This window comes from Tachypleus tridentatus, chromosome 4, assembly GCF_004210375.1.
Source record: "Tachypleus tridentatus isolate NWPU-2018 chromosome 4, ASM421037v1, whole genome shotgun sequence".
Taxonomy (NCBI): Eukaryota; Metazoa; Arthropoda; class Merostomata; order Xiphosura; family Limulidae; genus Tachypleus; species Tachypleus tridentatus.
Window position 1 is genome coordinate 13,490,586 of NC_134828.1, and position 13,094 is coordinate 13,503,679.

Genomic DNA, 13,094 nt, shown 5'->3' on the forward strand with positions numbered 1-13,094 from the left:
TCGTTTTTCTGCTTAAATGTTCCAGGTTTGGATCCAGTTTGGTCTTCAAACAGTTTCCTAATTTCACATAATAATAATAAATACATTTTCGATTAGTTCTTTCGCTTTTATCACATACTCATACAAAAACATAGCATTAGATGTCACGTATTTGAAACGAATCGGTGCCTGTATCTGTGACACTGCTTCTGTTTTTGATATTAAGTATTCGCTTCCTCACATATAGAGCTGATGTATTGAAATTACTGTTTGAAGTGGCACAAGCAGATGACAATGGTGGCCTTAACCCACGTCTACCATCAGGCCTGAAATTGAACAAAAAACACAGCCTGGTTAACTAATTAATTAATATTTGCTGTAGCATTATGATGAGTGTAGCTACCAATTTGGCTGCCAATCCTGGTTTCATTCCTTTAAGTCACACACTTAAGCCTTTTTTCACACACCTAAGGGGTTTTTGATTAAAATATAATATAGTTCTCTTTTATTCTACAAGTCACGAGAACCTTTCTTGCATAATAACATATTCTCAAAGTGTGTGAGAATTATTAGAACTGACATACAAGTAGTGTACTCAGCTTTAACCTTAGAAATTTGTCGGCTGAAACTTTTAACCAAAAGAAGAAAGTGAACTTTTTATAAAATTTCACAATTAGGAAAAAAAACAATGTTTACTCATCAGATCAGATAAAACAAATATATTTGTTACAAAATATATTTATTAAACACCTGGAGTTATTACAAAAATCAAAATACACCAAATCCTCACTGGAAATGAGCAGTTTTAAAATAACTTTTACAAGAACCATTACAAGGAAATTCAGTTTGCTTTTTCCCCAAACATAGGAGTTTTGTCTCTCATGTGCACTTGCCATATTTGAGTACAAAGTATTTTTAAATGAATTATCACTGCTGAATAAGATAACCAAAGTACCCAAACATTTTGTACCATTACAATTTTAATATTTATCAAGAGAGAGCCTACAAAAAGTACAAACACAAAGTATACATTTTTAGAGTAAAATCCACATATATGTGTGTGTGTGTGTGATATTAAAAGGCATTTGGGTTTTAAAGGCGTTTTTTTGTTATTCTGAACCATAAAGGTATGGTTAAATTAATTTCCTATGAGTTGCAAATATAATAATTACAAACCAGCAGAAGCAAAGTTTGTCAGCATCATTTGTGAACACTTTCACCATCGAGAAACTCAATAAAGTCCTTCACATATCAGACTACTACCAAAAATCAAAGAAACACTGCCATTACAACTGCTTTAAAACACGGTTGATCTATTAATAAAACTTCAACCTACAGATTAGATTCTGTCCTTTAGATCATTTCACAATAACAGCAAAGGGTCAGTTAAACATAAGATCCAGTATGAACTTGATGAAAGTTGTTACTGGTCTTTAAAACACTGGTATTTGATTTGTAAAATATAGTAGTTTAAAATTATACATCTTAAAAAACCTACAGACAACAATGAGCTCTACATGATCCATTTAAGAATTAATAAGTGCATTACCCAATAAGATAAAGGTGGACTTATGATGGTCAAAGTACAAGGTGTCTTATGTACACATTTTTCCCAAAGTAAACACTTTCAAGTGTCAACTTTGTCCAGCAACTGATACTGACTTATTAGTAAGAATATGAAAAAACAATAACACTAACTGAAGGACAAAAACTCTTGATGTGGTGTGTACTTTACAAGTACCCAGTTTCAAGGAGCTGTTTATGTTATTGACAGGATTTATGTTTCACAAATACTTAGTTATAAAGAGCAATTTATATATGAGACATGTCTTCTGTTTTGAAAGTCCTTAGTCATAAGGTGTTCATATTATTGAGCTAGTTATCTGATAGGTACCTAACTGTTCAGTACATTGTCACTAGCAAGACTGTACTCAATTTTTCTAATAATAAACTTGAAAATAAAAGTTTGAAGGTAGCTTTAATGGACAACAAAAGAAACTTCATTAACGTTTAACACAGTAACGAACATTAATAATTTCAACAAGGTTCCGTCATCAATGGTAGTGTTGTTCACCTGTTACTACGTTAAACTTACAATGATGTTCCATTCGTTACGCATTCATGTTGTCTTCAAACTTTATTTTCCCAAATCAAATTCTTTCTTACATCTAACTTAAACATAGTTGATGATACCTGTCTTCTGTAGTGGAGCAAGTGAAAACAAGTCGCAAGTCGTGCCTGTAATAAACTTGTTTTTCCCTAGTAGTTGTTAAACTACTAACACGTGTAATTTTGTCTCTAAACCTTTGACACCTTTTCACTCAAATTTATATGTACGATTCATTGATTTTCCACTACCTCATTCAGTTCCTTTATTACTTATACAGGTTTTCTCAACAGCTTGCACCAAAATATAGTTTTCTTATTTTATCACCACAACAAATCAATCTCATTTATATAGGAAAACATTCACAAGGCATAACCAATTTAAAATGAGTACTTGACATCATTAATACATGAAATATTTTAAACTAATGATGGCTCCGATGTTCAGATGTTCTAATTATATTTTTATCATTGCTTTTAAAGGTAACCTCACACCATGAATTATTGCATTATTGGTTGAATTATTACGTTTAACACTTTTTAAATTGTTTTAATCATTAACATTACACGGACATAACAAGTACTCAGCACCAAACCTTGGGCTCTCCAATATCACAACTTGGACTTCACTTTTGACATTAAGTTGTCCAACTTCAAAGCTAACCCCATGTTACCTTTGATTTTCAGCTTCCCAGACATGAAAGCTGCTGTGGGTTTTAAAGACCCTGTAAACATCTGTGTAAAGCTTTCCGGATCTACAGTGAAAGTGACATCTCCATTGACAGGTGGATCTCCTTTACCAACCGAGCCACTTCCATTCTTTAAGTCTATGTACCACGTTTCCTTTGGATCGCCTGTCAAGTATTAACAGATTGAAAACTATTAAAATTCATCTTACAATCATGTGGACTAAATTCTTAAAAGGAACAATTCAGACACAAAAGTTAAATGTAATTTCTGATTAAAACTGTCAAACATCTTTCAGTAATAATAAAAAATTATCTTGAAACATTTTGTTTTTAGATACAGACATCTATCTTACTATGTATCATACTACTGGTTAAGATAATGTAACATCAACATCACCTGTCATGATATATCACATCAAATTACAGTACCATTTTCTGCCATGGTATTTTGTACTGTTAAGTTACAACTATTCAATTAGAACTTAATTCTGTAACAATTAACATTACCTGGATATTGAATTACAGCATTTGGTTAGAGCTTTTTCTGTTACAATTAACATCACCTATGTGTTGTATTACAGAATTCAGGTAGAGGTTAACTTTTCATGACAGGTCACAAGTCAAAGGCCATGTCACCGCATTTATTGACTTGCATTCAAAATTTTATTGAACTATTATTTTATGAATTTATGTCAATAAGTTTGGAACCAAATTGTAGATTATACTTCAAACTTTAATATTATTAGTTAGTTTAACATAAATGTTAAAATAACCCACCTAAACAAAAATATTAGACAGTCATGTGGTATGTCGAATGTGGGTAAAATTAGATCTTCATGACGTCAAAATACTCAGTTTACAATTTTGTACAAATTAGGAACTCAAATTACTAATTTTGATAAGCTAGAACACAAAATAAGAACCTTGTATCTTTTATATTTTGCCAAGATATAGATTATGTACCAAATCAGACACAATGAACCCACATGGGTTTCAAAAACAGTCCATTATATACTCTTCCAAAAATATATGACATGTGAATAACCAATCAACAGGTCAAAATGTTCCCCTTTAATCTATAAAAAAGCTACCACATTCTTTCAATCAAAGATTTCAAGGAGTAGGTTGTATCTTTAGTCTGCTTGAAGTTTCATACTTTAAGACCTAAATACAGCTCAGTTAATAAGCTCAATAAATTATTAATATTATTATAGTGGAGTTCTATGGTATCACTAGTTATTTATGATTTTTTGGTTTTTCAACTATATAAACATACATATACAAAATTCAAAAAGTTTGTTTGATATCCCCCATAAGCAAAATTTTAATAGGCTTAGCAACCTATGTCCAGCAGCAACTAAGTTCAAAGGTCATAGCCAGAAGAGATAATTCTTTGCTTTACTTCTTGATTAATTGTTCTATATTTTAAGAAAAATAAGTTTAATAATTTATTTCTAAATAGTAGTAATTTATACACACGTATTACATATCATTGACATGTGACTGTACATTACAAATTACTGGTCCACTAAAACACAGCCATGACAGGGAAGGCTAAAAGTCAGTGCACATGTACCACATCAATACATGTTACGTAATGTTAGCTAGGCATGACTGGAAAGTCAACATAATAAGAAATATTATGAGACTTAACCCACTTAAACATTTGTATTTTCTTGTTATAACCTGTAGTCATTCTAGCATGAAACAAAAAACAGTTTATATTTATTTCCTAATTTTTATGATGGCTACGAGGTCAGTCAGTTGACAGACCCCACATAAGGTATAGAAAAAAATAAAATTTAGGCTTACTAAAAACAAACATTTGAAGTGTATTTAGGAGGTTTTTGAGATTACATAAATAACGTTTGAGATTTTTTGAGATGAAGAATAGCTTTTTAATCATAACATGAAATCACTTCACACCCAGACTATTAATCAAACAGATTCTATATTTTCACAAACAGATTTTTAGTAAAAATATTCTATTAAAAAAATTGATTTTTTGTGTGTAATTCTTCACCAAAAACGTCTGCCATACTTTACGAAGGTACACATACTGCAAACATTACAGTGTAAATACTTAACATGTGCAACCTTGTAGATGAACTCGTGCATGTTATTTCTGGCCTGTTGGGAAAAGGTCAGTTTATTATAATTAACACCATCCATGTGTTGACTTACAACATCAAGACAGAGCTTAATGCTATTACAGTTGACATAAAAATTGCAGTTTAAATACTTCTGAACAACTACATCAACCCATGTAACAGGGGCTATAGATCTTTTATATACCAAGAGTTGGATTCAATAAACAATTAATTACTTTTGAAGAATCCAAACTTAAAGCCAGAAGGAACAGTAATACAGGTTATTATTGAGAATATGAAATTCAAGTTGGGCTGATACAGTTTACACGTATAGTACAGTAGGAGGGAGGATAGTCCGTTTCTTTTCAAATACCTCCTCAATGGGTTATCTCTCCTAACCATTCCCAGTTTTGTACTGATAGACCAGAGAAAAGACAGGTAACAGCACCCACAACCAAACTACAGGGTGTTTGGAAAGTCACTGTGCATTTTTGTAATCATATGTCTATTCAGTCTATTTCAAGCCAGCAACTGACAGCAGTGTTTAGAAACAAAACAAAAAGAATCCAGGCCTGTATTAATGCCAATGGGGGTCTCTTTCAACATTGTTTATGATTATCATTCATATTTACCTCCTGCATTCTATATTGAAACATGTTTGTTAATAAATATATAAGTGCACAGTGACTTTCCGAACACCCTGTACTTGGTTACTGTTAGAAAATTCCCACAATCCAAAATGCAAAGCAAGATTTTTGTCTTTAGTAGTAATGGATGAGGACCCTCATCCAGCTAACTCATATGCTGATACTCTAACTGAAGCTAATTTGACTATATCATTTATCTAGATTCCTGTAAACATACTATGCCCACTCTGAAAATAATTCATTCTTACCATGAAAGTGTTTGTAGTAGTGTGTATGTGTGACTTTATGGTATAAAATCTTACTATCCATTTGTAAAGAGGGTGAACTTACCAGTGATGTCAAACACAAAAACCCCTCCTGTGGACTTAACAATGTCTTCACTCAGTAGTCCTTCAATTTTACTGAAGACTTTTCCTGAAGACTTTTCTCCACCAGGTTGCTTTAGATTTTCAATAGTGACATCAGAAATTGAGTCAAAAGTTTTCAAGTCATCATCACTTAGGAAGAAGTCGGGTAAAAGAGGATGACCTGAAATATCATTCAAGTTTTGATTTTAAAAAACCAGACCACCCCCGTCTGCTGCAACACGTGACAAACATCTAACTCTGTTAACATAATTCTCGTATTAAATATGTCCCATTTTAGGCCTAGGATAACTCTTCATATTAATGCACAATTATTTGAAATTTTTTTTTCATGAAGTTGAATTTGATATGCATGCACAATATACACACATATGCACTTATTCATTCATAAACAGAAGTAACCACAAAGATACATGCCTGGTGATACAGCGTACTGGTCCATGTCTGTAACGCCAGCTTCTTTCAGTATGTGCTCATCAATACAAAAGTTACCAGTGAATGAGTCACTTTTTCTTGTTAATATAGCATAAGCAGCATCTGCTACAATTTCTGGCTTTCGACAGTTTTTGTCTATTTCATTTCCACCCAGCATTTCCATAGCTGCTGTAATTATAGCTGGAAAATATTTTCAAACTTTAAAAAAAACAAAACAAAACATATTTCAATGAAGTAAATACATAAGATATTTATAATAGTTTGTCTGTATGTCTTGAATTTCCTGCAAAAATAATCGAGAGCCACCTGCACTAGCCATCTCTAATTTAACAGTGATAGACTTGAGAGGAGACAGCTAGTTAACATCACTCATTACTAACTCTTTAGTTTCTCCTTTATCAACTAATAGTGAAATTGAGCATCACATTACAATGCCTCCATAGCTTAAAAGGAAAGCATATTCAATGAGAAGAGATTTGAACCACAACCCATGTATTATGAGTCAAGCATCCCAACCATAAGATTGTTTCTAACAGTCAATGGAACAATCCATAAAAAACTGAAAAAAAAGTATACAGATATTAAAACCTAACAAATATCTATTCAACAATCTAGCACCATATTTATATCTTCAGTTTTTGAAATAACAAATCAAAGAAGCCATACTGCTACAGTCAAAGAAAGAAAACATAGCTGTGTTGAAACTAAGTTATTTTTCAAACATTACACACATCTTTCTTAGAATACTTTGATATTTAAGAGGTTGATATGGTAATGAAAACAAAACAGTGATTGCTTTGAACATGAAAAGCTTTGCTCAGGAGGACTTATAATGACAATTATGATGAACCATCTCACTTTAATTACATTAAGACTAAGAAAATACACCAGTTCTCGTTTATGCTAGCTATAGAGTCCAATAATGCCACTATGAAACCTTCTTTATGAAGGGTAGTGTTTTTTAAAGATTTTAAATTTTCACCCTGTATCTAACCAAGTTCAAATTTTAGTAGATGCAACAAGATTTAGAAAGTCACCTGTTTTTGGCCAGAGAGCATTCACGGCAATTTTGAAAGGTCTAAGTTCTTCTGTCATGCCTAATACACACAATGACATACCATACTTGGCCATCGTATAAGCTAAACAAAGAGACAAAATTTATATGTATAGAAATGTGAAAAAACTGTTCCATTATGTTTAAACTTCATATATACCTGAAAACCTAGTTAATGACACCTAATAAGAAATATCTAATAGTTAAAGCACATAATTTAAATTAGTGTTAGTACTATCTGACTTTGTAATCTTCACATTTTACTGAAACCTATGACATTAAATATGAAAAATCTTCAACAGAATTTTAAAATTTGTTTATAAAACATTAACACCAGAATTACAAAGTTCCTTTAGTGTATGTAAAAAAAAAAAAACCAATTTATTAGAGTTAATATCAGCGAACGTTAATATTTTTCTTACACTAAAATGTATTTCTGGTAGTTACATAACCTCATCCGTCTTCCTTCTGATCTTTAAAAACATTTCTTTGTTCAGTATAGTAATCTTTTTTCCCCCCAGTCAATTTCGAGCCACTTTTGAACACGTGTGTATCATGTGACTACTTTGCACCACCTATACTGTGGCATCTAGCACCCTCTTATATTTTTGTTTTTCCTCATTTTTGAGAATTAGCAGGCTCTAAGAGAAAGTTATTGACAGTGGGGCTAGTACCTATCAGAAAGACATTTCCAGTGTAAAAAGAGTGTCAGCTTCTCTTAGCTCCTCTCAGAAGGCTTCAATGTAAAGGGAAAAGATTGAAGAACAAAAAAGGTTTAAAATATATATACATATATATTGCATCATAAATATAGAGATGTGAAGCACGTTACACACACTCATCAGCCCCAACCATAAGAAAACAGTGTCATACATCAAGCAACCAGAATTACAAAGATGAAGTTAGCTTACAGCTAAAATCAGACAACTTCACAAACTATCATAGGAGCAAGTTATTTTTCAAGTGTTACGGGGGCGCCGTCGAGTTGTCTTGAATAAACCACAAGAATAGGGTAATTGGTAAACAGTAATTGGCATTATGAGCAGATGTCATAAACAACTAAACTGCACACTTGTGCAAATTAAAACAAATGGTCATTTTACAACATTTTCAGCATGGTGGCCAGTGTAGGCTCGCTGAACCCGCCGATTTCCTTTAATAGTCATTTTTTCACACATATAGCATCATTACCTGCATTTTGCAGTACGGTTGATCTATTTTTGGGATATATGACGAAATTTTGAGGAATATTACGTCATTCGAAATTGCATTAGAAGGGCAAGGACACCAGTAAAAAAAAACAACTTCTTACCAACTCAATGAAGAAAAAACAGTATCAATGGGGTCTGAAATACAAGAAGTGGACGCAAGAACAATGGAGGAAGGTGTTATTCAGTGACAAGACTCGTTTCTTCGTACAGGGTCAAAGAAGTCTGCATGTTCGCAGATCTCCAGGTGAGAAACTTTGAGAATCTCACATCAATCACTTCATAAAATATCCCTTGAAGATGTTTTTGGGCTTTTTCAGCTACTATGGCATCGGAGGCTTACATATCATAGAAGTATATCGAAGTTTTGCAGAGAAGAGTCGTTCCAAAATTGAAAAAGAGATTTTCAGATGGATTTGACATTTTTTCAGCAAGATCTGGCTCCGTGTCACACATCGAAACATGTGAAGAATTTTATGACTACAACACGAATAAAGGTACTGGACTGGTCTGGAAACTCTCTGGACTTATATCCTATTGAATATCTTTGGGTGGTTTGTAAAGAAAGACTTTGGGGAAAAGACTGTAATATGAAGGATAAGTTAATTGAGGCCATAATAGAGCTGTGGTATCATGATTCAAAAATTAGTAAAGATTGCAATCAACTCGTGGACTCGATGCTAAAGCGAATTAATGATCTTCTGAAAAATAAAGGCAGTCATGTCATGTTATTTATTTGTAATTTTTGGATTCTCAGAAATAAAATGCAAAAATTGAAATTATTGTAAATTTCCATCTTGTTTCAATTAATTTGCAAAAGGATGTAAATGCAAAGAAGAGACATCTGGAATTATGAAGAGGATAGGTAACACTTAGGAACAGTGTTCATATTTCATAATGCTGGAAGGATTATTTAGGAGATGAAATCCCTCAAATTCAACTATCGGACCAGGAAAAGAACCTTCTACAACTGGAATTAATGAGAAGAGAGGGTGTCTACTGCAAACAACCACAGAAACAAGGTGTCATCAAAACCCTGTACTATGAGGATGATCCTGCAAAGACTACACCTGCTCCTTCCAATAACTGTCCTCCTGGGGAAAAACATCCAAGGGAAGTGGAAGGGGAAGGAATAACTAGTTTTGTTCTTTTCTCAATGAGTGTATAATCATGAGTAGGTATGATATATTAATTTTCTAAACTCACTTCAAAAGTAGCCTCCATTATCCACCACCCCAGTGAATTGGAAATGGTAAGGAATGCTACATTGTAAGAAAAAAAAAATGAGGGAAAATAAAAAAAAAATGAGGGAAAATAAATGTGATGGGGAGTCCATATGAACATTACACATTGGCTCCAATTTATTCAATAAAAGGATTGGCAGGAATGGAAAGTTCGGCCCTTCTGCTTTACTCAAAAACTTCATAAGCAATGGTAAACCACTGAGAGAAACTTACCAATAACTAAAAACTTACACATACCACTGAGTATGCCACTAATACAATCAGTAAATAACATCAGGTATGATGCAAAGCATACCTGATCACGTAATGACTTCTACAGAGTGAGATCTTATTATCAGTGGTAGAAATGAAGGTTGGTGAAAATAAAAACAAATAAAAAGATGAAATAAGAATGATCCCAGTCAAAGGTGAACAGATGTACGTAGAATTGCCACAAAATGAAAATGATGCCCACCTGAGGAAAATACAGCCAGCTTGTTCAGATGACTGATGAAGATTCTGGGAGTAGTCCACATCCTGGCCTTAACAATCTCTTCCATAGTACAGCAAAAGGTAGCAGCCAAAGACATGGTGATGTGATGAATATGATGAGAAGAAATGTTGTGGAGATGGTAACCATCCATGGACAATTCCAAATACATCAGTCTAACAAGCTGACAAATCCAAACAGTTACCCTGATAGGGGATAAATTCTGGGAAATGGAAGAGTTCCAGAGAATAAAAAATTAAAAACACAAACCCCTAAAAAAAGACAGTATGTGCCACATAACACCATAAGGAGTGAATGAGATGAAAAAATTAATCAGGACTGGAATGTGAGCACAGGTGAGAGATGGAAGGTAAGGGGATTGGTGTGAAAGTCAGGCAGCATAGATCTTAGGGAAAAAGAACCAGTCAGAATATAGGATGATACAAGAGGAATGGTAGAGGATGCAGGTAAATTTAATAGATAAATATCTGATCAACAAGCAAGGAAAAGAAGGAACTAGATCTTGAGGGAGGGATGATACATAAAACATGTAGACAAGGGTCAAAGGAGAGACAGAAAAGGTCATTAAGGAACACAAAGAGATCATAATCAGGCAGATCAAAGGAAGATGGATGACATACAACTCAAAAAGAGGGAAATTACAGGGGAGGACAAAACCTTATGAAACTTGGATAACCCTCAAGTGGCACTGTTGAACACAGTGCTAAACACGGTCAAAGCAGACCAGCCTTCGTCAAGCAACCAGAAATCCACATGGAATAGACCAAAGATGAAAGGTAGACCACTGCCATTGGTAAATGAACATGGAAGAAAATCTGATGGATTAGGAAAGGAAAGATGTAACATGTGGAGTCAACCACTGGGTTGAGGCAATAAATCCGACAAAAGCCATGCATGAAGATAGAGTGTGGTGACATCAGGATGAACATCCCACTAAGAATGACAAAGTAGAGATCAAGACAGGGGAAGGAGTTGTAAAGGTTGGAGCAGAAGGAACAATGGTTGCACTGGTTAATACAGAGCCAAAAGTAGGACTAAAAATGGAATGATTTGGATCAGGGATAGAACTCTGGAGAAGAGTCAAATATAAGGATAAGAATAGATGTGAAGACTCCCTGAGCTAAAAGGTGTAGAACTGGAGACCAAAAGGAAGGAAGTCTGTTATTCCAAGAGATGGCAAAAGCATTAATGTGAGGTGTTCCTAGCTGAGAACATGCCCACCAACAGACTTGAGGATCAAGAGATCACTCTGTAGGAATATTATTGTTGGGATAATATAACTGATTTGCAGCCAGATTCATGGCAAGTTGAGACCACAATTTGGTGACTGCTCACCCAGAATATAAGATCCAGGGTCTGAAAGTCCAGACACGTGGATTTGGTATCCCTTTACTTCTTGATACAAGTGACCACAGTGAAGGTTTTGGAGTGCATCATAACCACCCTCCCCTGCAGAAGTGGGGCAAATCTTGATGACTTGCCACAAGTTTAAGAATGCTAATATGGAGAAAACCTCTTAACTGACCAGAAACCAGAAATATCCTAGGAGTCTAGGTAAACATCCCAACCTTCTAACGTGGTGGAGGAAACAAAGCTTTCCTCCCTCTGGTTTTGAACCTCTCAAGCCACTAAGCCAGATCAGCCCTGTTTCTGTAAGGAGAGATAACAGTGTAGTTGAAGGGATACAAAGAGAAGTCCCACTGAAGTGCATGCATGCAGGTTCAATCCACGGGAATGAGAATTTCCAAGGAAGCCCACATCCTCTAAAAGAGATAGAATTAGTAATCACCAATTTCATATCTTAAAGATGATGAGAAGGCTAAGCTCAACTGAGGTTGGAATTGAAGAAAAACCCCAAATAAACAAGATATTGAGTGAAAGTAAGAAAAGAATGGGCTTCTCCACCTTTATCAGAAAGAAGAGATGGAAGGCAAAATCTCCTGAATAGGTATAGAGTACATTGTGACTGACCAAAACAAGAAAATACTGAAAAAAGATAATTCAAATCTTCACTATGATGGTATTCTTCATCAGAAATATGTTCAAACTGAAAACAAGAAACTACTGGCTGAGCATACGACTCTATCTCTCTGTGAATTAAGGCCTACACTTCCTTTCCAAATAAAGTCAAACCTACGTGCTGGGAAATCGTACTATTTTCATTGTCATCTCTCATAAAAAGGAATTTTCATTTCTAACACCTCGAAACGTGAATTTAAATTCAAATTAATTCAGTCATTGAATTCAAACACCAAAAAATAAAACTGTGGAAAGAAACATGATTAGAAACAGCAAAGAGGCATAATTAGAAACTGTAGTCACATGAAGAAAAGCACATGTCTAAACAATGTAGCATTAACTGAAAAGTGAGAACAGCTGTGGCAATAAGTGACACAATATTACTGGTGGAGAGTAGCAAGTAGCATTAACTGAAGAGTGAGAACAGCTGTAGCAATAAGTGACAATATTACTGGTGGAGATTAGAGAGTAGCATTAACAGCTGTGGCAATAAGTGACACAATATTACTGGCGGAGAGTAGCGAGTAGCATTAACTGAAAAATGAGAACAGCTGTGGCAATAAGTGACACAATATTACTCGTGGAGAGTAGCGAGTAGCATTAACTGAAAAGTGAGAACAGCTGTGGCAATAAGTGACAATATTACTCGTGGAGAGTAGCGAGTAGCATTAACTGAAAAGTGAGAACAGCTGTGGCAATAAGTGACAATATTACTGGTGGAGAGTAGCGAGTAGCATTAACTGAAAAGGAGAACAGCTGTGGCAATAA

At 34.3% G+C, this 13,094-nt stretch overlaps 1 protein-coding gene across 1 annotated transcript in view; it reads right to left on the reverse strand.

The window, feature by feature from the left end:
* Positions 1–701: 701 nt before the first annotated feature.
* The window catches only part of Hsdl2 (Hydroxysteroid dehydrogenase like 2), a 54,627-nt gene continuing 42,234 nt past the window's right edge, over positions 702–13,094 (reverse strand). The window contains exons 5-8 of the mRNA XM_076497078.1: positions 7,349–7,450; positions 6,294–6,491; positions 5,842–6,039; positions 702–2,939 (exon numbers count right to left, since the gene is read on the reverse strand). Of these exons, the coding sequence (XP_076353193.1) occupies positions 2,698–2,939; positions 5,842–6,039; positions 6,294–6,491; positions 7,349–7,450 (740 nt within the window). The 3' untranslated portion in view covers positions 702–2,697. The remainder of the gene's footprint in view (positions 2,940–5,841; positions 6,040–6,293; positions 6,492–7,348; positions 7,451–13,094) is intronic.